This window comes from Cebidichthys violaceus, unplaced genomic scaffold, assembly GCF_023349555.1.
Source record: "Cebidichthys violaceus isolate CVI_PGR_0920_01 unplaced genomic scaffold, fCebVio1.0.p SCAF_1, whole genome shotgun sequence".
Lineage (NCBI taxonomy): Eukaryota > Metazoa > Chordata > Actinopteri > Perciformes > Stichaeidae > Cebidichthys > Cebidichthys violaceus.
The window spans coordinates 6,938,668-6,966,447 of NW_027176262.1; the positions used below are offsets into that span (position 1 = coordinate 6,938,668).

Here is a 27,780-nt window from a genome sequence, read left to right on the forward strand (position 1 = left end):
ACTTTTCACTATAAAGTGCCCTATGTGTCTGAGACGCACTTGTAATCTTACCTCTACCGTTTATAGTATTTGGGCAATATGTGTCGCCAGCATAAGCAATAATTAACAAGTGACCATATTGCATTCAGTGCCTTTTGGCGACAACCCACAGAAAACACCTCTCCCATCCACCTGCGTGCTCCGCTGTGTATTCCTATTTAAATCTCACACGTAAAATGCATTTGATGCGCGATGAGGAGAGACTGTGGAACATCGGCGCTTTAACGAACGATTTCACCTCATCCAGTCAACTTTCCCGACCATCAGGGAATGTGGTGTGGCATTCATGCTTTAAACCAGGCAACGCGTTTGTGTCACTAATGACAGAATGCAACGCAACAAGAAAAAAAACAAAAAAGCCTGATTCAATTCCTAACACAGCTTACCTGCTCCGTGCATGACGAAGGACGCACGGACACTGGATGCAGAGCTCCGTTCAGTAAGTCCAGACCTCGGTTTCGAAGCGGCACATAGCAACACACATTACCCCTGCACAGCTTCAAGTTCTCCCACGGAGCAAGCCTTTTATTCATCCTCGTCGTCCACCATTGGAAAGCGCGCCATCGTGCGGTCGACGAGGGCGCGCGGCTCAACAGGTGGATGGAGGTGGGGAGGGGGAGGACAGGTTGGGGCGCTGCCTTCAAATGCTCTCCGGAAATAAAGGAAGTACACCTGTCGTGACATTTGAGACCTTTCAAAGAAGCGCATGGATTTTCCTCAGCTGGTTACACACCAGTGAGGCTACCAATTCACCAGGTGTCACGGGAATTTAGGTCAAGTTTTAGGATTTTATTAAGTACACCTGTAACTAGGTCAATAAACCCGATTTACACGTTTTTAGTTTCTGTAACTTCCCTGTGGCATCAATTCTGTATGGATTGTTACAGGGTCAACTTTGCTCTTCTTTTCGCAAACTAATACTTATGATGTCTCGGAGTTTACAAGGAGCCGTTTAAGGCAGCATGGTACCACAGTGAGGATTGAGAGAGAGGGGGGTAAATGAGGCCTAATGACTTCATAGCTGCATTCCAAAGCAACGTTATCCCTAATCTCTTTTTCCCAGCTCAGACATACTGTTTAATGTTTGCATGAGTGCCTCCATGAATCTACTGGCAGGGACTATATATCCATAGGGTGCAGAGGAAAAGGTAAAGGCCATATTACATTTGTCAGCTAAAAGCCTGGCCAAAAGTCCACTGTATGTCTTAAACATATTAAACATTGTTATTATTATTGTAACTATTAGCATCATTATTGGTGGTAGTAATAGTAGCAGTAGTAGTAGAGGTAGCAGCAGTACAATTGTTTAAATAAATAATTCCAATAGGCTAATACAAGGATCTAATGAAGGAATGCCCAACAAAGAAGATCCAAAATTGTGTTGTAGTTTTAGTTCGAGGTGCAGCTTGGGAAAAGTGTAAATTAGTTGTATTTATTTAACTGTTACATAAATGTATTTATTTTACTCCTTTATTATTGCACTGATGAAAGGTCCATGTGATCAGTAGGTGGTGGCAGAGCCGCAAAAAGAGATAATGAGACGGCTCTGGGTGGTGGTATTTCCCCCGGCATCATCCATCGGAAGTAAAGCTAGAAAGTATGTGTGCAGTTTCCGGAGTGACAAGGTAACGCAAGTCGTACAAGGACTTTTGCTTTCAAAATAAAAGCGAAGGCTTGGTCACCTTTAATACTGGTAATGAGGCTGGTACACAAATAGAGGGTACACATTATCAAAAGAAAACAACCTATTTTGAAACTTCCGAATTATCAGAATAAAAAAAATGAATTTGTAAAATAGTTATCATACTTTTACATCTCTATTTTTATTTAGATTTGGCAAAACTGTTCGTTGTAGCAGTACTGCATGGAATTTCATCATATTTACACACATGTGTAAATAAGACAGTATACAGTAAAGCACCATTAATTACAAACAAATCATGATAAATGCTCCTTATCATAAATCTGCGCATCGGTATAGAAATAATTGTCCATACGGATATTATTTTGAAAATTCTCACCGGATGTTGTAATGTCATTCAGGATGTCTTGTTACTTAGAGACCACCAGCGATGGATAACATTAAGCTAGGAGCTAATCTATAATGTTCTTCAAAGGTCAGACACATCGCTTACGGAAACGTGCGAGGAGGTGGGGAACATCTACGCAGACCCGTAAACACTCTGCGGTATAACGGAGTCCATTTCGTCAGTTGAGCGGTAACCGGAAGCTGATTTTATCCTATCTTTTATGTGTTAGCATCTCATCCTCAAGTCTATGCAAATTAGCCTTAATGACGGTGTCTAAACTGAATGCAAATTAAGCTGAAATTGACCCTAAATATGCAATCAAGTTTCCCGAATTTAAGGTGTAATTACTAATGTGGGATTAACTCTAAAGCAGTTGTAACACTTCTCACTTGTTCAGTGTTGTGCCTGATTTTTTGGATGTTTCTCTTACAGACTCGTCAAATGACAGAACATGTCATCACACATCTTCTTCGTGAGATAGGTGTCTCGGACTTGTTTACTTTGGGATTAGGTTTTGTTGACAGAGTAAATACACATCTACTCACAATTTGGGAGGAGGAGGAGGAGGAGGAGGAGGACAGATCCTGCAGCTGCGTTGCAGGTCCTGTCATAGCGCCATGGCCACCGCGCGGTTCCCCGGGAAGAGTGTGGACGTGGCGGCCAACTGGACGGCCCCGGCGCTGGGCCGGCCGGTGTGCGTCAACGGGACCCCGTGGATCCTCTACCTGTTGGAGGAGTGCGTGGACAATGTGTGGGAGTACTGCAGCGTGGTGATAGGTCTCATATCCATGTTCTGCTTTCTGCTGTCCACTCTGCCGTAAGTAACCTCAGCACAACGGCTGTGATTTTAAACTAAATTATTTAAAGTGTTACTTTTTTTGAAGTGCAATCCGGTAATCTGGTTGAAAGTGCTTGGGATTTGTGGCTTATCCCATCTATTTATCCATCTCTATTCATCTATCCATCCATCTATAGGCAGGTCTATGAGGCCTATCGCAATGGTAAAGTGGAAGAGGCCATGTCCTTCGGCTTTCTTTTCTTCCTCTTCAGTGGAGATGTGACCAGCTTTGCGGGCTGCTACCTCACCAGCCAGCTCCCTATTCAGGTAAACACAAACATGGCCACTCATCCTCAGTGTGTATGTGTCTGTACTGTGAACTCCATCCATCCTGGTGTCGTTAGTCCCTGGCAGACCTCAGTTGGAGTCATATTTAATTTCCTTTCTTGTCCCTGAAGCCGGTGAGTTATTACGTCTCAGACGATCTGTGTTCAGGCGCTTGAAACTGTCAGGAAAAACTAAAAAACATATAGTGCTATAACTTTTACCATGTTGTCGGCATCTTAATATGGAAACACATTTCAAAGGCACAATGTTTCTGGGGGTTTTGAACCAACTATGTATTTGCTCCACGTCCCTCTCTCAGGTAGTCACTGTGGTGTTCTACATCTTCACCGACCTGATTCTCATCTCCCAGTTCCTCTACTATAAGATCAAGAACAGCTCCAGCAGAAGTAAGCCCTGACATTGAGTTAAAAGCATAGGAAGTGTTTCCTGCTGTCGACTCAATACATTTTTTTTTTTATTTGCATGGCATGACAGCCAGACACCTGCTAACTTCAGAGATGACAGATACAGTTCCGAGTGTTATTTACTTATGATACGTTCTTACCACAGAAGCCAAAAAGCACATGACTGCCTAATGACTCATCCCAGTCTGCACACAGCCCTGCATATACAGTCAGGAACATAAGTATTTGGACTGTGACACAATTTTTCTAATTTTGCTTATTTACACAACCCCAATGGATTTGAAACTAATCAGTCAATATGTGGTTGAAGTGTAGACTTTCAGCTTTAATTCAATGTCTAAAACAAAATAATCACAATGACCGTTTAGGAATTACAGCCACTTCTACACAGTCATCCCCATTTTCAGCGGCTCAAAAGTAATTGGACAATCTAACATAATTGTGAATATAATCATTTGTAATACTTGGAGGAAAATCCTTTGCAGTCAATGATTGCCTGAAGTCTGGCTCCATAAACATCACCAAAAACAGTGAGTTTCCTCCCTTGAGATGCGTTGACAGACCTTTTACTGCAGCCTCCTTCAGCTGCTGCTTGTTTGTGGGTCTTTCTGCTTCGGTTTTATCTTCAGTAAGTGAAAAGCTGCTCACTTTGAGTGGGTTGAGATCAGGTGACTGACTTGGCCATTGAATATTCCATTCCTTTGCCATAAGAAGCTCTTGGTTTGTTTTTACAGCATGTTTTAGGTCATAATCCATCTGCACTGTGAGGTGCCATCCAATCAGTTTAGTATCATTAGTCTTAATCTGAACAGATAGTTTAGCCCTAAACACCTCAGAACTCATCCTGCTGCTTCTATCAGCTGTGACATCATCAATGAACACCAGTGACCCTGTTCCATTGGCAGCCATACATGCCCATCCAAAGCACTGCCTCCACCATGTTAAACAGATGATGTGTATGCTTTGGATCATGAGCCGTTCCTTTCCTTCTCCACACTTTTCTCTTCTAATCATTCTGGTACAAGTTCATCTTGGTTTCATCTGTCTGAAGAATCTTTTTCTGAAACTGGTCAGGCTTTTCCAAATGTTTTCTGTTAAAGTCTAATGAGGCCTTCCTGTTCTTCAGTGTCACCAGTGGTTTGCACCTTGTTGTAAACCTTCTGTATTTAGATTCATGAAGGCGTCTCTTGATTGTAGACTTTAACAATGGAACGCCTACCTCCTGCAGAGTGTTCTTGACTTCAGTAGATGTTATGAAGGGGTTTTTCTTCACCACGGTACACCAATTTGTTTAACCTAATAATGGCCTCCTTCACTTGCATTGACACCTTTTTGGTCCGCATGCTGAGAGTTCCAAGGACCAACTACCAACTGCAAATGTAACATTTTGAATCCTATTGTTGGCATCATTTGTCATGAAATAGTGACAGAATAGGCCACATCTGGCCATGAAACCTTTTGTCAGACAATTGTCCAATTACTTTTGAGCTTCTGAAAATGTGGGTGGCTGTGTAAAAGTGGCTGTAATTCCTAAACAGTTATTGTGATTTTTTTTTTGGTTTGGACATTGAATTAAAGCTGAAAGTCCACACTTCAACCACATATTGACTGATTAGTTTAAAATCCATTGGGGTTGTGTAAATAAGCAAAATTAGAAAAGTTGTGTCACAGTCCAAATACTTATGTTCCTGACTGTATATGCGTGTTAGTATTGTTTTATGCAGCTACTGTGTACTTGTAATACAGCGGAAATTGAAATGATTCATATCTGTTGTTGCACTTGTCTAGTGTTACACAATCAGACACTATCGGAGTGTTAGCTCATGTTGGGGGGGGGGGGGTATTTGCGTGTCTTCACTGTCAGTTCTTTGTTTTGTGTGAGTGCTCTAGAAAGCCCTGTGTTGAAGTGGCTGTGCTTCATGTGGTGTGGCGCTGCTACGTTAGTTCTCCTGGCTTTACCCAAACTCATCGTAGACAATAGTGCAACTTTAGACACCCAGGTAGGTCGACTGTGTGCCATCTACTCTGTATATTTGCATTCATGTGTGTAGGATTTTAGATTGCGGTGCTTGTAAATCATATTTGAGGTCACTTTTGTCCACATTCTTTCAGGTTGATTGGACACAATAATTCACTTTTGACTAGAGATTGTGGTCGTACTGGTTCTTGCGTACATTTTGCCCCCTTTCACCTCTCCCCCCCTTCTCTCTGTGTCCTCGTCCTTTGCCAGAGTCCATCCACCTCTAGATCGGTGGAAATCACCGGCTATGTATGTGGATACCTGGCGTCTATATTCTACCTCAGCTCCCGCTTCCCCCAGCTCTATAAAAATGTAAGTGGCAATTCTGTTGGCGTGATTTCAGTGGCAATGTGAAGTTTGTTTGGTTGGCATGCGAGCAGTGCCCTCCTGACGGGAGATCTTGGAAAGCTTTCTCAGGTAAAACTGAACTTGTTATGTGTCGGTTAGTTATTAACAGGGACTGTGAGTGTGTTTTGAAGAGGGAGGTGGAATTTGCGTATAACAGTATGTGTGTCAAAAATAAGAACCAGACGTCAGAGACAATGGCGCTGTTGTGTTTGAGAAGCATCCTGGCTCGACTGCAGATATTAATCACCAGAGGGGATCGTCTCAGTGCGCTGCTCGTGCCAGCGAAACTTCATGGCACACGCAAACACGCACACACAAACACTCACACTTACCCGGACTATTGTAAATCATTTAAGAAGCATTTTCCCTGCGGGAATTCCCACAAGTTGAAACATGCTTGTTTTTTCAGCAGGAAGCCCAAAACTTTTTCTCAATATCATTCCTAGTGGCAAGTTAGTGTCATCCAGTTTGGTGAAACAAAAGCTACAAGTCCAGTGCAAGTCCTGCTGTTTGGGTCCATCAACAAAATACTGTAATCTCTCTTTGTTCTAGTTCCAGCGACAGTCCACGGAGGGCACCTCTTACCTGTTGTTTGCCCTGGCCATGATGGGCAATGGGACGTACGGGTTCAGCGTCATCGTGGTCCTGCCTGCACTGAAGGGCTCCAAACAGACCTTCATCATCAAACATCTGGCCTGGCTCATCGGCAGCCTGGGAGTCCTCATACTTGACTTCTTTGTATCCTTTAAAATCACAAGTTCAGCCACGAGATGACTCGTATCTGTCATATCTTCTGATGATACCTGCATGGGAAAACTGGAATCGGTTATGACGCTAAATTCATTAAGAGAAGATAATATTGCTTAACTCTTTATGTTTCTGTTTGAGCCTTAACCTAGTCAGGTGACTGCCCAGTTCATCATGTACAGGAAGAATTACGCGGCTAAAAGCAGCAAACTTCTCAGCGTCCCGGAGGTGGAGCCTCTGCTGTGTGAGGAAGTGGAACTGTCTTTGTTATAGGACACTGAACGGACACCAGCAAGTTCCACGCAGTCAAGAATGAACTGCTCAGTCTACGATTTGTGTAGACTGAGGGGGATTGATTTAATAAAAACATCTTTGCAGAAGCATTGTTCTAGCAGCCATGTTGTGGTATACCAGCAGGCAATTCCAGCGCGCCTTTATCGTCTAATTTTATGCCGTTAAGATGATCAACTGTTGTGTGGTGTGCTGTGGTAATAAAACAGGAAATGCTACAGACAAGATCTGGTCAATTTAACTCAACACCGGGGGATCAAGTTAAGTTAAGTATCACTTTAGAGACATTTCTGTCTGTTTATGAGGCCAGTTAGCTTCAGCGAAATATTTTTCCCAGTTATGAATACTGGCATTTTTGATACATTTCCCAGCTGGGATTACTTGATTTAGTTTTGGATGGAATAACCGTATTTTTATTGGCCATTGGGGACCACACACACGCCCAGAGGAGATGCCAGACGTCTCTTCACAAATGCAAGCTTTATGGAGGAATGAAGTGCCTGTTATACTCACACGTTTCTGACAGGGTCAATACTGCTGTTGGAGGATTGCAATATTATACTAGGACGCATGGTATGGGATTCAAGTTTCTGACCTGATTGGGTATTTGAGTGCCATGAAACGCAGAGTTTGTGTGAGCGCAGTAATAGAGGAACCAACACTCATGTTGTTCTGTGAACCTGACAGAGGGTTGTTTTTTTCCCCCTGGTTGTTCTGGACGATTAACTGGCGAACAGGAATTTGTCACGAGCTAAACATTACAACACTAGACACTAGTTTGACATTTATTTAGCCAGATGTGTTGGTAGCAGCAGGGGGCCATCCCTCCACCTAAACAAACATTCATCTCCAGGTTTATAATGACCTTATTTCTACTTACGGGATTTTATATTTCTATGCTTTCTTGGTCCAAGCTTTTTTTTTCTGGAGAAACACGTTTGTGCCTTTTTTTTAAATGAAATATAGTCTTAATATAAATGTTCTATATGTATCCATTTCAGAACTAAATTATTTAAAAATTAAATTTGAGTTAGATGTCTTAAATATTGACAGTGATTTATTTAAGGCACAGCTTTTTGGTTGTTGTTGTTTTACAAAATGTGGTGAAACTTGTTTTCTCTTTTTACCCTGTTATTCCTAGAATATGATCTGCCTCTGTAATCGTTATGATCAGCGATGACTGTTTTCTTGTAATAGCGTCCTCTTTACTTTTGTAACATCTTCAAAACATTCAAACGCATTGTTTGATCGAGACATGACTTTTTGATAACATATTTTCAGATGGATCTAAGAATAGGAGCATTAATGGGATGCTATTGAAGACTTGTTAGAGTAATGAGGCTCAGAAATTGGTTTGCACATTTAAGGTGTGTTTTCTCTTCTGTCTGTTTAAAGCGCAGACGATGAAAAAAAAAAAATATTTTTAAAACACTTTTTTTAATTCTCATTTGCTTCATTGCGATTGTTCAAAAAGTAACACAAAACAAATAGATGACAACAAAGCGGAGCAAAAATAAAACCGAACAAATAGGCTTATTGATGACGAGCGCTTCAAGTTGTTGGGCATTCATTTAGATCATTAGCAAAACCAACAGCTCATCAATTTTGGGCCAAATGTCACACACAGTGTGTGTGTGTGTGTGTGTGTGTGTGTGTGTGTGTGTGTGTGTGTGTGTGGTGCTGCTGCATAACTAAAGGACTGTACTTGCAGAGATCTGCACGTTTCTCTACCTCATGAAGAGCAGGCTCGCACACATTGCATTTCAAAACAAATGTGAAATGTACAATTCATTTTGTAGCATCCAAACGACAATGTTTTGTTGGAAAATTATAGTTCAGTATATGTTAATCATTGTCATCACAACAGCATGACTGGTTGTTTCTTTTTCTATTAGCCAGTCAGCTGATGCAATAATGTGGAATTCTATATAGACGTTGGGGGATTTCTTCTGACTTTGTTTACTGAAGAGGACATTTATTTGCAAATATATGCAACTAGAGTCACATTTCTTTCACAAAAAGATTGTGTTTTTGCAAATTAGTTTTGTATTGCACGATTCATACTTTGATCCCTTTTCAATTCCTGTATTACGAGTCTGATACAGTTTTTCAATCTAGCACAAACAATGGCGTATTTATTGTATATATTTTTGCCGTAAACTGTAGAACATGTTGTAGTTTTTACTTCTTGGTCACAGTGTATTGCTCTTATGTATTTATTTTCTTAATGCAGTCAACGATGTACTGTACACTTATATTGTAATTCCAAGCTCTGTGCCAGGGTGTGTGTACTGACAATGTCTTCTGATATTAACTGTGTGTACAACCATGGTGTGTATGATAATACATGTATCTATATTGTACAAAACTTTAATAAACTGCAATATACCGTATATCCTCACTCAAGATACTTTGTTTTAATGAGACGGAAAAGATGAGCAAAATAAATCAATTTGTATGGATTTTAATCAATCATCACTGCCAAGTAATGGCAAGTTTTACACTTAGACATAGTTTTATTTAACTCGTGAATATTATAGTTGACTGTTTTGCACATTTATGAATACAAAGTTAATGTACATTTTTTTTGTAATTTGTACCTTCCAACACATTCCTATTTTATTCCAACATAATTTACACAGCAATAATTGTAACAATAATTTACATTTTTAAACTTTTCATGTCTCTAACATTCCTGGTATTTTGTAGCTATGATTACAAACTATATGTAGGGAACCTAATATGTTCTAACAGTATATTTGGGGAAACTACAAGGGTCTAAACACTTCTAAATCCTCCACCCTCACAGCTCACTGCTTTTTTGATCGAGTTTTCTGGCGACCAATTGATCAAATCTATTTCTCTGAGGGCGGGAATAGGGAAATTTTATGATATTTTTTTTTCGGAGGAGGGACTTCCTTCAGAGTTGTGCTAGGATGGCAGGCAGCTGCTGGGGCTGACACGTAACTGAAGTTAAAAAGGTGCTATGGAGGCCTCGTCTGGGACTTTTGAGTTTTTAACTTTTCCCACAAGCTCACTTTGAATTGCGTCGGGGAAAAAAAAGTTCACGTCTGCAAGAAAAGAAACGTGGACGCAAAGCGGGGAGTCGTCAGCCTCGGGTTTTATCGCTGCAGAGCAACGAGTTTGACATTTGGAAGTGAAGCAAACAAATCTGAGCGGCGACTTTGAAGTCGCAGGGGGGGAGGAAGAGTCTCGAGTGGACGTGGCTATGCTAAAGAAAAACAATGTGTACATCGGAAAATATTCGCATTTAACGCGTGTTTTCTGCATGGAAATGCTCGGAGAGTGAAGAGGGGAGGAGGAAAGAAGGGTTTCTTCACGTTCTTCGCCAGGAGGTAAAAAAAAAAAAAAGTTGTGTCGGGAAGTTTCCAGCAGCGGAGGGGTGGGGTGGGGGTCCGACATGGGAAGCGGGGTGTGCTCCCGGAGGCAGCGGAGGATCTTCCAGTGTCTCCTGCTGGTCACCGTGGTTTGCGGGATGATGTACGGCGGCATGATATCCTACGAGATGCACAGGCAGCTCAAGAGGACCGAGGCGACGGCGCTGAAGTACCAGCAACACCAAGAGTCCCTCTCTGCTCAGCTCCAAGGTAAAAACACACTCACAGGGTGGCGATGTGAGGGAAGTGTATTCAGGTGACTGAGCGTGAGAACTCGGTTCTCCTTTTCCGGGGGGGGGGGGGATGTCACGCCAGACTCCGCTAACAAAACTTCAGTTTTATCGTTGTCGCGCTTGGTGTGAAACGCATACACCTGTTAATACAAACTTGAGGATTTAATACGGTTTATTACTAAGCATTGCTCACTTCGGCATCAAGTTAGAACCTTGAAACATCTAAATTGAGTCAGTTTTAACCTAAATATACAGTGAGTGGTTGTAGCGTGCAATGCTGCAAAAGTTGATACTGTATCAAAATAAGCGCTTGTTTGTGTATGTGTGTTAAATGCAAGAATGACTCCACTGTATCTGACCTAACTGGAGCTTTGCTGTATATAAGCCCAGCAGTGATCCTGTCTTTGACCTATGACCTTAGGTAACCCAATCCTGTGATGAACCCGGTTCAGGTCTGAGCAGATTGTTCTGGAGAGTTTGGACAGGGTCTTCCTTTTGCATAAGCGTACTGACAAGACTGAAATTCGACCCCACACTATACCTGCAAGTGGGCTTTACAGCAGACTGTAGGCCGTGAAGCACACGTACATAAACACACACACCTGGTTGTAGTCACCTGTGTCCGCAGGCTCACCGCAACCCGTCTACAGATTGGTATTCCTTTAAGTCATGAGGTCAGCCAGAACATCTGCTTCTGACAGCCGGGGCTGAGGGAACAGAGGAGGAACAGAGGAGGAACAGAGGAGGAACAGAGGAGGAACAGAGGAGGAACAGAGGGCCCGGTCACCTTGGTTTCAAGCAAAGGGTTTACAAAGTTACATCCAGTATTGGTTTATTTTTAAAGCCATTTTTTGGGTTTAGCCAGCTGGATGCTGCACCGTCCTGATATTGTGTGTTGTCCGCAAATTGTTTGCAACACTTTAAGCCGTTTCCTTGTCTTTTCTTAGCTCTCTGTCAACACATACTTTTTAGTCCCATGTTTACATGCGGTATTGATGTAAACAAACCTATTATTGCGGACTAAAACATGAATAACTTATGTTTAGTTGTTAAAAAACATGTTAAAGTTAGGGATTGATATCAGTTAGGGATACAACTGACAATTTTTTACATAAAAAAAAAATATGAATAGTATTGGTGTAATATCCAATGGTGAAACAGGCCTGCTACAATTTCCTGAAATCAAAGTTGATGTCTTCAAGAAGCTTGTTTTGTCTGATCGACAGTCTGTCGCCCCAAAGTGATCAATTTAGTGGAACATAAGACTAAGAAAAACAGCAAATCTACTTTTAAAGATCTACTTTTCAATGAAGCAAATAATCGTTTCAACTCCCAGTCCTGTGTTTTGAATTTGATGGAGGGGGAGACCAGCTTGTTAGCATTTGGACCAGAGATTGTTCTTCACCTGCATTGTAGAGATCTGTTGGCAGAGCCACCAGTGATTTAGTGACACTCATGAAACATTATGTCATTGACGTTTAGCTTCTTGCGTGCTTTCCGCTCTACAAAAACAAAAATGAAACCGGATGGTCCCGAGGTAACCTCCCAGATGTACTCCATCATTATAAACACACTTAAACACAGTTGCTGTGTTGACAGGATGTGAGGTTTTGTGTCATGCCATTATGCCATCAGTTTAAAATTTACAGCTGGGCGGAGAGCTCGCCCTCTACATGGCTCCATCTGTGAGAGAACACGGTCTGTGCCCACATCAGGGAGTCTAATAGTGGGTCAGGGTTTAAGGCCAGACTCTAGACCGGGTAATTTACTGCAGCCTTTGATCCACCTAACCAGTAGACAGGAAGTTGCCACCTATCAGAAATGTGTCATTTTCACCACGCTTTATCATGCTTGTCTTGTTGTGTTCATTTGTAAGACAAAGATAGTCGGGCGGGGGGAGTCGGTCGTCCCACATTTAACTTGATAAAAGAACAAACTATCTCAAGTACAAATCCCACCTCAACTGAATATCTGTTTGCCTCGAGCAAAGCAGCTTCTTTCAGTCAGTTTCAGGTGGCCGTCGCACGAATGGCTCCTATTTCATCTTTTGAGAGCGTGACAACTTTGCATGAAGTGGATTTTGCTCCACTCCCATTTGCATCCCTTAACTTGCACGCCACACCCTCACTTTCATTGTGAAGCGATGGATCGCTCGGTCCATCATGAGGCCCGGGCCACTTGATATCCACGGCTGGCTGTTGATTGCTGGGTTTTTTTTTGTGTGTCCTATATTTAGAGGTGGGCCATAGCTCGGGGGGGGCTGCGAGCCAGCTGTATTGATTCGCTGTTGCCCACAGTTGTCATTTAAAAGGATTAACCAGCACTTTGTGGTTTTGCATGCGCTCTGATAAATGTGTCTTGTGCACCACCAACACTGTAGTCGCCTCCTGTTTTATTACAAGGAGCACTCTTCTCTCAGCAGTTGGTTGTTTTTCATCCATGAGATACAATGAACACTATTGTTCTACTTTCTCCTCGGAGTTATCAGACTTGATTTTCTTTTTGAAAACAAACTTTTTGCAACAAAAATGAAAAGTTAAAGTTTTGCTCTATAAACCAGGACCTCATTTGAATAATCAAACTAAATCACTTCTTTCTTTTTAGAACTTGTTACTGGGACTTTTGTAAGATGTCGGTTCCAGGTTTTAAAACGTCCAAATCTCTCCGCCCTTGAACCTTTTGTCAGGAAGTCCATTATCTGGTTGTCCCAAATCACTAATATAAGATAGCCTGTTGAAGACAGTAGTCATTACCGTGTACACAGCTCAGGTACTCTGTGAGCTCTTTTGATCGCGCAGGCAAAACAGATAGAGCACACATGAAGCAGTCACACAACACTGTGTGCATTATTGGAATAAGTTACGGTCTGCGTTGAGTGTACCGCTCAAGGGTGGAGGAACACACTGCTGAAAAACAATCTTGCAGCCAATTTCCCTGTAATTGATTGCATTTCCCTGTGCAAGCCAACGTTGCCAAATCTAACCAAACCAGTGTTCTCCAAATCTAAACTAGTAGGCCAGTGAAGGTCACCGCCACAGAGAGCTCCCTTGTTCTCGCTCTGCCGATGCTCTTTAAACGCACCTTAAGGGAAACGTTCATCAGTCCGAGGGGAAAAGCTCAAACAAGCGTTCATTCCCATGCTCACTGAGGTCTGAACCAGATAAGGGTGGCTGTAAAGTCAGTTGGTGTGTGTTTGGAAGCTCGAGGGGATGTTGTTGCTTTTTTTTTTTTTTTTTTTTTTTTTTAGGGAACAATAGTCTGTACTTCATTACACATTTGACTGTGGGAACATTCATTCATGACTGGAGGTCTCCAGCATAAGGTAATGAGGTCAGTGTGAGGTTGTAGTTTGGGATGTTTTTTTTAAATGCAAATAAGCCGAAACAAGAAATGGAGAAAAACAAAATCCATTTCATTTTTTTAACCATTTTTTTTTTTTCATTTACTTTCCTTTTATTTACCTTCCCTTGATAGGGTTTTATAAAAAGTTGTTTATGTGTGGCACATTGAGTTTCTGCATGTAAATGATGACTTCGCCTTGTGGGACTATTAGTGGGTTTTGATAATTCAAATTGCCTTTTTTAGACTGTAGCCTCTTTGTAGCCGTTGCCCTGCTTGTCCATGTTGTCCCCTAGAGAGAGGGTGTGTGTGTGTGTGTGTGTGTGTGTGTGTGTGTGTGTGTGTGTGTGTGTGTGTGTGTGTGTGTGTGTGTGTGTGTGTGGGGCCTGAACAGAGCTGACCTAAGAACAACATGGCCTCATCTTTGGCACAAAGGGTACAGAGCCTCTAATACGTAGAATAAAACCGCCCTATTCTCATGTATGCGGACGTCCGTCGGATGAAGCTCAGAGGTTTAAAGAAGTCAGTTCATACCAAAAGAAATGGAGTCGTTTGGAATTTTGCTTGTTTGAAGTTTGTTGTATTTAGCCATTTTAACAATTATTAAACCGCATGTAACATGTTACTTCTGAAACAATCTTATCATGTGAAGTTGTAGCATTATACATCTTGGACAACATTGTATTGTTTACATTGGAAACCGATCAGAGCAGAGTCCATTGATGGCTCACTGATTACAGTATAAAGGTCATTCACAAAAATTTTGATAGCACAATTTATTTCAATATACCAACCCACTGCTTTACTCTGTTCAGCAAGATGCCTTCATCCATGGCTTACTGTATCAAGTCTCTAGGCTTCACTTCAGCCCAGTAAGATGAGAATGGAGCAATCTCCAGCATCTGCATTCATTAAAAGGTCACATGTGACTCTGAGGAGGGCAGATCCTATGCTAAGATTTTTCAGAAAACCTGTAAACAGATGTTTGGAAACCTTCTATGGAGGGATCAAGGCCAGGTCTTTTTGAAGAGAGGCTGGTCACAGGTCGTCTTGAAATGGTTAAGGACACAGCCGGTAGAAAGGGAAGTGTTCACCATATTGGGCAGACGAGGCAACCGCATTCCAAACTTCTAATACAAACTGTGAGGGCATTACATCAGCTGGACTAGAAGAGGGTTTCAAATGAAGCACAGTGTCCGCTGGTCTGTCAACAGACTGTGGTGTTGAAATGGCTGAAACACAATGGGAACGGGCAGGAAATGTGAAGGAAACACAAGTGGAAATCTTGGACCTGATACCTTTTTAATTTAGTCACTAGAAGAGTTAAGCTATTTAGATTATCATTTAATGTTCGTCCTTGATTAGTTTTAGGTAATCATAAGCTACCTTAATACCGTGTGTGTGTGTGCGTGCGTACGTGTGTGTGTGTGTGTGTGTGTGTGTGTGTGCACGTGTTTCCGTGACTCTCTCTTTCCCTTCAGTCTCTTCCGGTTTGTCTATCTATCTTAACCCTGTGTGTGCCCGTCTCATCTGTGTCAGCTTTTCCTCTGTTTCACTCTCGCATTTCTTTCTTTTTAATCTTTCACTGTTCCCTAATTGGCTTCTCTCTCTCGCCCACTTTCACCCTTCCTTCCTCCATAGTTTTGTTATCCTCATGGAATTAGTGCAACACGATTGTGTCTCACAGTTTATCCCGAAATCTGTTGAGCTGGCACTCAAGAAGGAAGAACAGCCACATCATCAGTTCCACTGCCCTGCCCAGCCCCCCCTTCCCCCCCCCCCCCCCCCCCCCCCCCCCCAACCCAAGGCTGGAGAGTCAGAGAGAACATGTAAGAAACTGATGGTTGAGTCAGAGGCCCAAGACCACCACAATGGATTAGTGCCAGAATAAATGTTTTTAATAATCAGAATAGATTGTTTAATATTGTGAATTCAGAGTTGGTCCCTATTTCCACATTTAACTTGTGAGATAATACGGGGTTTTTTTAACAAATGAACTGACGCATTACCAAATGTTTATGACCAAAGCGTTGATGGGCGTGACTATTATTGTCACTCGGCACAGAGCGAGGTTACAGAATGAGTCACCAAAAACTATTATTACCACTATATTAACACTGTGTGAAAACACTGTTCATGATGGCTGGTACCGAATGTCTGTTTGAATGTGAAGATCCAATTGCAAATTCTGAATGCAAAGAGTATAAAAGCTTTATGTTTGAAAGCATTTTGGATCCAAAACAATCCAACAATTGTAAACTTGCAAATCAAGTGCAGAAGGTAGTATGGTGAGGTACTATTATCTAATAATTACATGTATTATTTAGTAATGAATGAGGCAAATTATAGATATATAAATGAAGTGAAAGTTCTTGTATTATTTCTGCAACAGCTTTGCATTCACAGTGCATGCCTGTGTACAACAAAGGTTGGCTTGCATCAACAGTTGGTCACCGGTTCTTCTTGTGCAAGACAGAGCCTGACCAGGTACAGAATAGAAAACATTGATTAGAAGGTGTGTGTGTGTGTGTGTGTGTGTGTGTGTGTGTGTGTGTGTGTGTGTGTGTGTGTGTGTGTGTGTGTGTGTGTGTGTGTGTGTGTGTGTGTGTGTGTGTGTGTGTGTGTGTGTGTGTGTGTGTGTGCGCGCGCGCACGCGCGCTAAGATGCAGTGTTTGGAGGGACGACTGGCTCACAGTTGAAATAAGCATACTTAGACGCCGAAGCAGCCTGAACCAAACTAGTAGTGTTTGTAAATAGCTTTTGACCGACAGCCTTGTGAGGAATACCACAGCTTTGTGCCGATGGAGGAGCCGTCGTTTACTGAGATCACAGTGCGGTTGAATAAATATCACACCTGGCTCTCATATCAACCTTAAAATGCACTTCCTATTTCTGTCCACCTCTCTGAACTGAAATGTTGAAGCGTCTGTGGGTGCATACGTTTTGTGTTACAGCTCCGTTTGTTAAGTTGTTCAAACTCACTAAACCTTTTTGTGTTTTCTCTCTCCATCTCCTTCCCTCCATCTCTCTCTCTCTCCCCCCCTTCTGTTTTTATATGTTCAGTGGTGTACGAGCATCGCTCCAGGTTAGAGAAGTCTCTTCAGAAGGAGCGGTTAGAGCACAAAAAGGCCAAAGAAGGTGAGAAAACTAACGTCTACGTTCAATTCAGACTCTTGAGGTATATCTCAAGCATTTATCAAGTTAACGCACAGTTTTCCATCTCGTTGAAGAAGTCAAAGATACGATTGACCTGTGCTGTTTCTGTCTTCTAGATTATCTGGTTTATAAGCTTGATGCACAACAGTCACTGAACAAGGAGAAGGTATGTTTCCACACTGCTGCGACTAACTGTCTTTCTGTTCTAGATTTTTATACTGTGTCTCTTGTGGTTTTCCGTCTTTTTGCGTTGCTTTGTTAAACAACTGCCAGTCAGCTATATTTCACCTGAGTTGAGACGGTGCCAGTGAGCCTGACCTACAAAGTCACTAGTTTCATTTTTCCCAATAACTACTGAAGTAAGAAAGTTCTTTTGTTTTTATGCTCAAACAGCAAGACTCCAGCAACAGATTCAGTTCTCTACAAGTGCAGCATCAGATGCTAAAGGTATGCATCATTAAAGTCCTTTTATACACAATCACATTCTTACATTGTGGGTTTCTTAATTCTTGACATCCTCATATGTAACCTTTTCTGTTGTATTTTGGTACACTCTCTCTCTCTGGCCTCATCCCACTACATCCTTCCTCTCTTTGGGTTAAAGTTTACGTGTATGTGTGTGGGGGGGGGGGGAGTTTCACTTGATGACGGCGGTCTTCTTTCTCTTGCAGAACCAGCACGACGACCTGAAGAAGCAGTTTTATGACCTGCAGGAGCAGCACCAGGTCCAAGGAGAGGACCACAACCGGCTGCTGGATGAACACAAAGAGCACTATGAGAAAGTGCAGCAGGTCAAAGAGTCTGAGATCTCCCACCTCAAAGGTACACACGGCCACACTCGGGTACACACAGAAACATACAGCAGTAGTGGTGTCATCAGTAAACAGCTAGATCGGATTCACCACACTGTTCTCCTTCTAATGAAGTACTTGTGATGAGATGCACAGGATGACTAGAGCCAATGTAAAATATATGTTTATATTTATATACATACATAGTTAAACCTGACCTCTGCTTTAAGCCTTAAACGTAAAACTAATGACGACATAAGTCATAAGGATAAAAAAGAAATGTAAATAAAACACAAGTGGTTGTTATTATTATTCATGCAAATGTATTGAAGTAGAATATTGTGTGTGTGTGTGTGTGTGTGTGTGTGTGTGTGTGTGTGTGTGTGTGTGTGTGTGTGTGTGTGTGTGTGTGTGTGTGTGTGTGTGTGTGTGTGTGTGTGTGGGGGCAGATAATGTCTACAACCTGAGAGAGGAAAATAAGCAGCTGAGGAAAGCCCACCATGACATCCACACACAGCTACAGGATGCACAGGTAGGACTCAACCGGTTCTCGTATATTGATTATATCTGTCACATGTATCGTACAACGTGTGCTATTTGTGCTCTTGACATGAATAAAGAAATAAAGTTGTCACTCATTAAAATGTGCCAGTTCCTAAATTTGACTTTGAATTAAATATGTTGGGCAGTAAAATGAAAGCCGTACATAAAGATAAATGGTGAGTTCAAGCTTTTTGTTTGTCCAGGTCCAGCATCAGAACCTGAAGGCATCCCACGACCACCTCGCACTGACACTGGAAGACCACAAGAGTGCGCTGGCTGCAGCTCAGGTAAGAGCAGCAGGGCTCATTGTTTATCCCAGTCACTGAACACAACAGCTGATTGATGCTGAATTGCTGCATGGCAAGTATTTTGCTCACGGACTTTTCTTCCCGTCAAGTGCTGCAAATATTATCGCCCGGTGTAAGAGTCGCAGAAGAGTCGCATTTTAATTTGTCGTGCGAATGGGTTTGTGTGTTTAGCATGTTAGCGGTGAAGCTAGCATAAGGGCGATGTTAATGGAGTGAAACAGCCAGGTGAGGGGGGGGAGTCTCTGCTGTACAGTGTGTCAATAATACGAAGGAGCTGATGAAAGACAACCGGAGAGCAAGTCCTGCTCTGCATTCCTCTCATTCCTACTTTATCCTTTTACTTTAACCTTCCTAATAAAGCAAACCTTCTTAATACAAATGTTTATTGTAGCAGACTGCATAATCCCCAGGAGAGAAGAAAAAAAGATGCCTGAGTTTTTGTTTGTTTTTTGGGTAATTAGATCAGATGTTTGCTGTTTCTCCCCACGACTGACCTTTGAAATGCCTGATGGTTTATTGAATACACAGTGCTCTGCTTTCCTCCTCTCTGTCTGCATTAATGGACACTCACTCACCGTCTTCTCTTCTCCCTTCTCTCTCTCTCTGTCTGTCTGCATTTGCTAATTTATTTAAAGCCTGTCCTGCTTTCCATCTGGTTGGACACACACACACACACACACACACACACACACACACACACACACACACACACTCACTCACTCACTCACACTCACTCACTCTCTCTCTCTCTCTCTCTCTCTCTCTCTCTCTCTCTCTCTCTCTCTCTCTCTCGCTCTCTCTCTCTCTCTCTCTCTCTCTCTCTCTCTCTCTCTCTCTCTCTCTCTCTCCTCTCCTCTCTCTCTCTCTCTCTTCTCCTGGGGGTTTGGTTTAGTCAGGGCTGTCAGAGCAGTACATCTAAAGCACATTCAAGCCAATCAGCCAGAACGATATAATAGAGGGAGTGGAGCAGGATAAAGAGAGGAGGGAGGAATTTAGCAAGAATCTTTCAAATGTAACCCTCTGGCCTGGTTAGAAAGTGTGTGTGTGTGTGTGTGTGTGTGTGTGTGTGTGTGTGTGTGTGTGTGTGTGTGTGTGTGTGTGTGTGTGTGTGTGTGGAGGATGGTGGTGTCTTTTTAATGGTGTGGTGGTCTGAACTGGAAGAAATGTCTGCATCGCCACAGGAAATCATGTTAAAATGTATATATCTGAATAATGACTGTATATAACCTACATGTGTGATATTGGTCTATACTTTCCATACATGACTTTTCATTTGAGCCATTCACATGTAATAGCGTACAGTATGTTTGTCTGTTTTCAGGGCTGGGTTTCAAACCTCAGCACTGATTGAATTGTTCAGCTCTTCTTGGAAAGCTTTTTGGTGTCTTTATCCTTTGGCTTACTGAGATCTGTCTGTAACACAGAGGATTTAAAACAGTCTAAGTTTTAAATCCAGCATGTCCCAAAAGCTGGCATTTAATAAATCATCAGATTAATAGTCTTATTTGCTTCAATAAGATATTTCTGTTTTTGTATCATTATAAATTTGCTAATTTGAGGTTGTTTTTAATTCAGGCGAAATCTTAGGACAGCTTGTGTTAAAATAACATTGACAATTTCACAAGTCGGCATCCTTAGCCCACCTGTGCATGTTGTTCCCTTTTTAGATGCAGGTGGATGGATACAAGCAGCTGAGGGACTCCCTGAACCGGGTGCCTAATCCGAGACAGCCAGAACAAAACCCTGCCCCCCCCCAGCAGCCGCAAGCAGCCGCCATAGCACCCGAGCCCCAAATTCATGAAGCCCAGCAGGCCACCGTACTGGAGCAGCCACAGAAAGAGGAGCACGCCCACGAGGACGATCACCAGGTTCACCAGGGCACCGAGTCCAAGGTAATGTGGGATTCTTTGGGATCATACTGTTGGTATAAAAACACACATATCTGATTCTCATTTCTCTTGCTGCTTTGTCCTCAGCTGGACCATCAAGAGGAGGAGATCAAGTCCCACCCCACCGTATCCCAGCAGGAGGATGGAGAGGGAGAGGCTGAGAGGAAGAGGGAGCTGGCGGAGGAGGAGATGGCTCAAGCGGGTCAGCCTCAGAAGCTGGAGGAGGACCCGGACCAGCCACAGGACGAAGAGGAGGAGCCAGAACAGGAACAGCCGGACGAGAACGCCCTGGACCGACAGAGACGCCAGCCACAACCGGTTAGAACTGGTGCAGACTACTCAGTTTCATCTAAACAGGGTTCAAAACGGGCCTTAAATCTTGTATACATGCGGTGTGGTTGAAACTTTTCAAAGTAGCTGATTGGAGCAACATAACAAACCTTGTAATCATAAATGAGTCACATGTGTCCTTGTCGTATCAGGGACGCAGCTACCGCTCAGATTGAAGTGCTTATCATTTATCTTAAATCCCAGAGGACCTGGAATGAATTACAACCTTTCCTCAGCATTTACTTCTTTGATTAATGACAGCTTGCTCATTATGTGTCGTGTTCATTGTTCTACGCCATCATTCTCATCTATTAAACTTTTCCCAAAGGATGAATTATACCTTGCCTCCACATTTATGTCTCAAATTAGCAACAGCTCTGTGTGTTTTGATTTGCGCTCATTTTTATTTGTCTCCTCAAAAGGGCCTCCATCCGGAGCAGCAGGAGGAGGCGCACGCCCAGGTGGAGCGCGTGAAGTCGGCCTATGAGCAGCAGCAGGAGCAGCAGCGGCTGGAGGCCCAGCGGGCCGAGGAGCGCAGGCAGATCCAGACGCGTCAGGAGGCCCTGAAGGTCCAGAGAGACCAGGTGCTGAAGGAGAGGGAGCAGAGGCTGAAGCAGGAGCAGGAGAGGGAGAAGCAGCAGCACAAGGAGGCCGACCGGCGGGAGCAGCTGCTCAGAGAGGAGCACCAAAGGTCAGACTTCCAATCAGAGCTGCAATCAATTGAAATGGTGCAGAAGGACTTTTCTCAAATTACAAAACTTTCATACTTAAAACTCATCAAGCAAAGCAGATTGCAGCTTCCAGGTTTTTAGGGTATCTACCTCTGACATTTCTTTTGCGAAGCCAGTACAAAGGAACTAAATGCAATTTCATTTGTCCTCTTGAAATCATTTTTCAAAATGTTGTTAATTTTTTTCTGCTTTACAAGTGTTAATTTGAAAAGAACAAAGTGAAATGAACTAAACCAAACCGGGTGTGTTTTATCGGCTCAAAAGCCGCATTGGAGATAGAAAATCAGCAGCTCAGTCAACCATGGCTGTCGGACATTTTTGTAATTAACTTTTTCTAAAAAAAAAAAAAAAGAATTAAAGAAAATGTCGAAAAGATAAATTAATGAGACTAGCGTTGCATTGATTAACCTGCACAATAACAAAATCTCCCTCTGGCAAACTGGAAGTTGTAATTCAATGTTTGCCACTCGCCAAACTAATCGTTCTCTGATCCTGGCAGTAACACACACACACACACACACACACACACACACACACACACACACACACACACACACACACACACACACACACACACACACACACACACACACACACACACAATAAAAGAGGAAACGTTTGATGCTCTGATCACATTTTAGGGAAAGCGTTGTGCCGCGGGTCTCAATATGCATGATCGTTTGTCTACGTATGTGCAAACTGGACCAGTTCTACCACACAAATGAAGAATCTTCTAGAGCTAAATATGTATCAGTAGATGCATATTTGTCAACGTTCATAGCCATGTTTTGATGTGCTCTTCTTACCGCCCTGTACTGTCATTGCTGTCATTAGGAAAAGGACGGATTATGAGAATATGGGGAATGATATTGTTCAAGGAGAAGAGGACCGTCACACTGACGATGAAGAAGGTACATCGCGTTAGCAGTCTAACCATATAAAACATTTTCTGAATGAACGTTTCTCACTGATGCCGTTAGAAGAGTTCACGGTGGACGCGTTTGTGTTTGTTAACAGACGCTCACATGATACACGAGGAGGAGGAGGAGGAGGAGAATCAAGAGGCGGATCACAGAGTGCCACCACATAAGCAGGTGACTGTCTCCCCATCCATCCCACTCACTGCCATCTGTTAACGCGTGTGTCCTCATCGTCTGACTTATCCTTTCAGCTCGTTCCATCACTCCACGTTCACACCAGTGTATCATGTGTCACACGTCCATTCAGCCGTCCATCCATCCGTAAATCGATGCTTTCATCCGCCCTGCCCCCCCCCCCGCTGGCATGTTCATCTCCCCTCTATCCATCTCGTCAGTCAGCCCACTGATCTGTTAAAGCTTCTGAATACCAACAAGGCCATTAATGCATCATTAGAACTAACTGCCACAATCAGTTTTTAGTCTGCCAACATATTCCGTTATAAATCCTCCACACTACTGTTTCATTGCATGCATTTCATGCAAATATGAACCCACTAATACCATTGTTGTTGTACCGCTTCTTTACTTAGCTCCTGTGTTGTCTTTACTCTCTCTTTTTTTCTGTAGGGTGGTGCAGGTGATCTGGACCCCGAGGACGACCCCAACAACCAGGGAGAGGACGAGTTTGAGGAGGCTGAGGACGACCGGCCGGAGCACAGGGTTGCACGAGAGGAGGATGAGGAGGAGGACGTGGTAGAGGAGGAAGAGGAGCCGGCAGCAGCGGCGGCGGCGGCACAGCACAAAGACACGCACTCAGGCCCCAAACAACCTGCCGTGGAGGATGAACTGGTGGTGAGTAAGGAGGGGCCAGAGGAGATGCGAGGCATGATGGAACTGACGGGAGAGAGTTTGAGATCCGGAGGCAGAGAGGGGGGAAGGGAAGAAACCACAGCATCTAGGAAAAGAAAGTATCTTTAAGTGGTGATTAAACTTGTGTGATTTGTGTGTGTTCAGTTGGCTGGAAACCCAGATCAACAGGAAGACGCGCTGGACGACCAGTACCAGGAGGGAGTAGAGGACGATGTATGTAACACTCCGTGCATATTGAGTAAAGTAATGCAAGAGATATACGAAGGAGCAAAAGAGGGAGCGCAGGAACACACTTGCCCTAATGACACACTATTCATTTTTTTGCATTTTTTTGTGTAATTCTTTCTTCTCGTTGTTGGTGTCCTGAAGGTCCAGGAGGACATAGCTGGTGGACAGAGGAGAGAGGAGGAGGTGGAGGAGGAAGGAGAGGATCCATATAACGAGGAGAACATAGAACAGGTGGGTCATTCATCGGGGAACCAGAGTCGGAGGATTTCTAGCTATCTGTGCGTTTTTGTTCCCTCCACCCAAACTGGTTGTGGTTCAAAGCTTAGAAAGCACCTGTGGTACGCGGTAAGATGCTTTTGGTACCACATGCGGAGAGTAATATTTACTACGGTGACGTATTACCTGTAGTGGCTACTGTGAGGAATTGTATGTATATTGAGTGTCTGTGAGGGGGGGTTTGAGGAATGTGAGGTGTGAAGAAGGTAGTTGACGGAGGTGTCTGCCCAGGACAATGGGTCAGGATCCAAGGGGGAGCTTATCAGACTTCAGCCAATCGTGGAGCAGATCGATAGGCTGAGGAATGTGACTCTTGGGAGACAAAGAACTGTAAATCCCAGGAGAGGATCAGACCTTGTCCTGACCATGATGCAGATATACGTATCTGTCTCATGGCCCGGACAGGGCCTCAGAATCAGACCTCCTCCTGACCATGATGCAGACATGCTTGTGGCTCGGACGGGGCCTCACTTTCATGAAATGTATATGTTTGTTTTGTTATTAATAGTGTAATTCAGTTTGTAATTGTATAGCTTCTGTTTGTTATTAAATATCTTTTGATTTGATTGTAAATTGGAACCAGCTGGTTATTTGATACGACTCTGTTGACGAAAAGTACAGTAGAGAGCGTGAGCTGCGGCCTTCCATAGCGAGAGAGGTAGAATCCCAACACTACACAGGGATCAAGATGCGTGTGTGATGTCCCTGTAACTTGAACCGTTTTCCGTGCGCGTCCTGGTAAATGAGGGAGATCGGGTGTCGAGTCTGTCGGGGTGTCGTGTCACCACCCGGGTTTGGTTTAATTTTTCCTAAAAGGAAATCTGTTTAAATGAAGAAGCTCACAAACATTTCAGAACTCTGAAACGATACATTCATATCATATATTTACATGATGCTGACAAACGCTGGCTTGGTCTTGATATTTCTAAGAAATAACTTGAAGAAGTCGTATGATTTTCAGTTTTGAGCAATATACAAAATAAATGATAATCAGCAGCCCACCTTGCTGATGTGTCCTTGCTCAAGACATTTGACTCCTTACTCCCTTCTGTAACTGACCTCCTGACATTCATTTATTTATAATCCCTAGTATTTAGGTCCTCATTCCACTCGCCTCTTTAACCGACTGGTGTTGCATACTCGTCAGTGAAAGTACTTGTGTTTCTCTATAAGTCGAGCTCTCACTTCATTCATATTCGTATTCATAATGTCTACTTGGTTGTCTCTACTCCTAAACTGTGGAATGACATGAAATCTGAAATGAGTTTGGAATGCCAGTGGCCGCGTAAAAACAGTACGAGACTAAGACGTAAACATGAATTCAAGTATTGTGATTTCCACAGAAGTTAAATTGTGTCATGAATACCTGTAGATGTCTGAAATGATCGTCATCCTCTTGTTGTGTGCTTGTGTTTTACTCCAGAGTGACGTGAAAACCAATGACGGACCAAGACACGAGGGGGGAAAGGAGGGGGATTACAGAAAAGAGGCCGAGAATAACGAGGAAGAGAACTACGAAGAGGAAGATGAGGAAGTGGAGGAGGACACGGCTGGTCGAGACAAGGGAACCAATCGGAGGGCAGAGATGTAAGACGGACGCAGACGAGTCGCAGTGCCTTTTCGGCTTGGCCTTAGAGCCTGTCGGGTCTTTCTCTCCCTTGTTTCCCAAAGGAATAAAACCAGCCATCCATTCACAAATCCAATTAGGAAAATTGGGATATTATGCATGGAAGATACGATGCCATTGTGAACTCTGCGGGGATGGAACTGAGCATCTCTCACTGTGGGAATGGACAGAATATGTCGGACGGAAACCGGATGCGTACTGTATTTTTTTTTTTTTTTTTTTATTCACTTGCTTTACTGTCTGCCTGATTGCCTGTCTGCTTCTGTTTTTTTACAAGCAGACAGGCAGAGAATGTATTTCTACCATGTGCTGTCTTTGAGTATGTGTAAAGAAAGCAAAGATAAATGATGTGATTGTGACGTCTTCATGTTCAGGCCTTTATATGTATGTGTTATGCAAACGGCTGTATACTTTATAGAGCTCAAATTTTAATCTTGCATTCCAATCGATCAAGTCGTTTTCTGTTATTTATTGTTGATTGTAACAATTCTGACAATCGTTAAAAAAAAAAAAAAGGTGCAACAATTTATTATTTTTGTTTTATTTCCCCTGACTGAACTAGTTTGTGTCATAATAGCTTTTACCAACTATCTGAAGCTGAGGAGTATTTTCACTGGAGGTTGCCAGTCATAAAGACATTGTGTGCTGAAGGTGTCACACTGACATGTGCCTTTCCATTCTTTGAAACCCACTCTAGGTCTTGGTCATTTCACATTTGAAAATAACATTTGAATAGGACAGGAGAGATGAGGGTATCTAAGTTAGTGCTGAGCCTTAAACTGAGGGCTTTTCATGTCGACTGCTGTCGTGAATTCAATTCACAAACCGAATGCAATTTCCTGCAAAATCTTTATTCTACTGTACAATGTATAGTAAAACAAATGTTGACAATTTGTACTATTTCCCCGCCAGTTATATTTGATACAAAAAGTGGGATTTTGATTGCATTGAACAATGTGTGCCACCTGAACGGTGTGTGTGGAATAAAGATGTCAAAGGATTGTCTGATGCAATTTAAAGTTGACAGTAATCGGTCTCCGGTGGAGGCTGGAGGGGGAACTACCTGGAGATACTAGCCCATAAGAGGAGTACTAATACAGCAAAGTGTTAGGTCGGTGTAACTCAAACCCGAAAGTTTATTTTAGGATGTTAGCGACCATTTAGTCTGTTTGAGGAAAGCTCGGCTTGCTACACAAACCTCGGAGTGTGGTCTATTTTTACCCTTAGACTGTATAGTTTTTACCTGTCCGTGCTGCCTGGATGAGCAACGTGATGTGTCACTTTGCTGAGAGCAACACTGGAGGCAGGATGTGAAAAGATATGTAGATATTTTTAGAGCGGTTCTAAAATGAATAGCAGGTTGGACCGATGGTGTTGGTGGCTTTTTGCTTGATTTTGCTTTCCTGCCATAAAGCACTCTGTAATTTGTTAATAAATGCTCTTAATTTTAAGTGTATTATTATTATTTAGTGTCAGCCATGATCAAAATAAATAAATCCAAAGTCAAATTTAAGATGCTTCGTAGAGAAATTGACATTCTGGCAGACCTGGCAATCTTTGCTCAAGCAAAGTTGAAATGTAGGTGAAATCAGGTGTTGAAAAGTGACCACTGTGGTACTCACCTCTGGGGATTTCTCCTTAACGTCTTCTCTTACATTTTAGCAAAATCAAGGAAAAGTAATGGGAGAGGGGGAAGGACATCAATGACCATTTAGATCCATCCAAGTGCTCGTCTATTATGACAGAATAGTTACCTAAAAACCCAGCTGCTCCATGTAAAGAGCATTATCTGGGTATTCTATCTGAAATGAAGTTGTAATAATCATTTCAGATATAATACCTCTTATCTAAATATATATATATATATATATATGTGTGTATATATATGTATATGTGTATGTATGTTTGCTTTACAACTACAATTTTGTCTTTCAAATTGACAAATTTTTGTCCGTACCCTGATTCAGTTTGCCGTATTTGTACCCTTAGGTAGATTTGGTTTGCAGTAGAAAAGGCATCTTAAAACAGTGATAAAAGCACTCAATAGTGAAAGCGTGCCCAACTGAACATTCCTACAGATGTTCTGTCGGCTGGAGGGACCTCGGAGTTGTGCGGCTGCTCCTCAACTAAATTGTT

General features: G+C 42.7%; 3 protein-coding genes across 3 annotated transcripts in view; 2 read left to right on the forward strand and 1 right to left on the reverse strand.

Moving 5' to 3' along the window:
- veph1 (ventricular zone expressed PH domain-containing 1) overlaps positions 1 to 514 on the reverse strand; it is a 73,248-nt gene extending 72,734 nt beyond the window's left edge. Inside the window, exon 1 of the mRNA XM_068708657.1 lies at positions 426 to 514. The gene's annotated coding sequence lies outside the window, so the exon portion shown is untranslated. The remainder of the gene's footprint in view (positions 1 to 425) is intronic.
- A 1,580-nt stretch (positions 515 to 2,094) lies between these two features.
- Positions 2,095 to 9,406, forward strand: LOC137871079 (lysosomal amino acid transporter 1 homolog). The gene is made up of 8 exons (XM_068708670.1): positions 2,095 to 2,258; positions 2,502 to 2,886; positions 3,045 to 3,174; positions 3,494 to 3,581; positions 5,490 to 5,599; positions 5,830 to 5,931; positions 6,520 to 6,705; positions 6,871 to 9,406. Exons 2-8 carry the CDS (start codon positions 2,687 to 2,689, stop codon positions 6,985 to 6,987), a joined length of 933 nt encoding a protein of 310 aa, XP_068564771.1. The 5' UTR covers positions 2,095 to 2,258; positions 2,502 to 2,686; the 3' UTR covers positions 6,988 to 9,406.
- A 528-nt stretch (positions 9,407 to 9,934) lies between these two features.
- Positions 9,935 to 27,095, forward strand: golim4a (golgi integral membrane protein 4a). The gene is made up of 16 exons (XM_068708683.1): positions 9,935 to 10,613; positions 17,039 to 17,113; positions 17,248 to 17,297; positions 17,525 to 17,578; positions 17,803 to 17,953; positions 18,372 to 18,454; positions 18,669 to 18,752; positions 20,441 to 20,665; positions 20,750 to 20,980; positions 21,415 to 21,683; positions 22,558 to 22,634; positions 22,741 to 22,817; positions 23,271 to 23,495; positions 23,658 to 23,726; positions 23,883 to 23,972; positions 25,441 to 27,095. The coding sequence occupies exons 1-16, from the start codon at positions 10,427 to 10,429 to the stop codon at positions 25,606 to 25,608; spliced, it is 2,115 nt and encodes a 704-aa protein (XP_068564784.1). The 5' UTR covers positions 9,935 to 10,426; the 3' UTR covers positions 25,609 to 27,095.
- The last annotated feature ends 685 nt before the right edge of the window (positions 27,096 to 27,780 follow it).

What these genes read in the sequence shown, in the direction of transcription:
- golim4a (XM_068708683.1), top strand. Translation starts at nt 10,427, where the DNA reads ATGGGAAGCGGGGTGTGCTCCCGGAGGCAGCGGAGGATCTTCCAGTGT. An exon ending in GTGCGCTGGCTGCAGCTCAG is followed by an intron (nt 18,753 to 20,440) that starts GTAAGAGCAGCA and finishes TTCCCTTTTTAG; the next exon opens with ATGCAGGTGGATGGATACAA. An exon ending in GAGTGCCACCACATAAGCAG is followed by an intron (nt 22,818 to 23,270) that starts GTGACTGTCTCC and finishes TTTTTTCTGTAG; the next exon opens with GGTGGTGCAGGTGATCTGGA.
- LOC137871079 (XM_068708670.1), top strand. Translation starts at nt 2,687, where the DNA reads ATGGCCACCGCGCGGTTCCCCGGGAAGAGTGTGGACGTGGCGGCCAAC. An exon ending in CAAGAACAGCTCCAGCAGAA is followed by an intron (nt 3,582 to 5,489) that starts GTAAGCCCTGAC and finishes TGAGTGCTCTAG; the next exon opens with AAAGCCCTGTGTTGAAGTGG. An exon ending in TCCCCCAGCTCTATAAAAAT is followed by an intron (nt 5,932 to 6,519) that starts GTAAGTGGCAAT and finishes TCTTTGTTCTAG; the next exon opens with TTCCAGCGACAGTCCACGGA.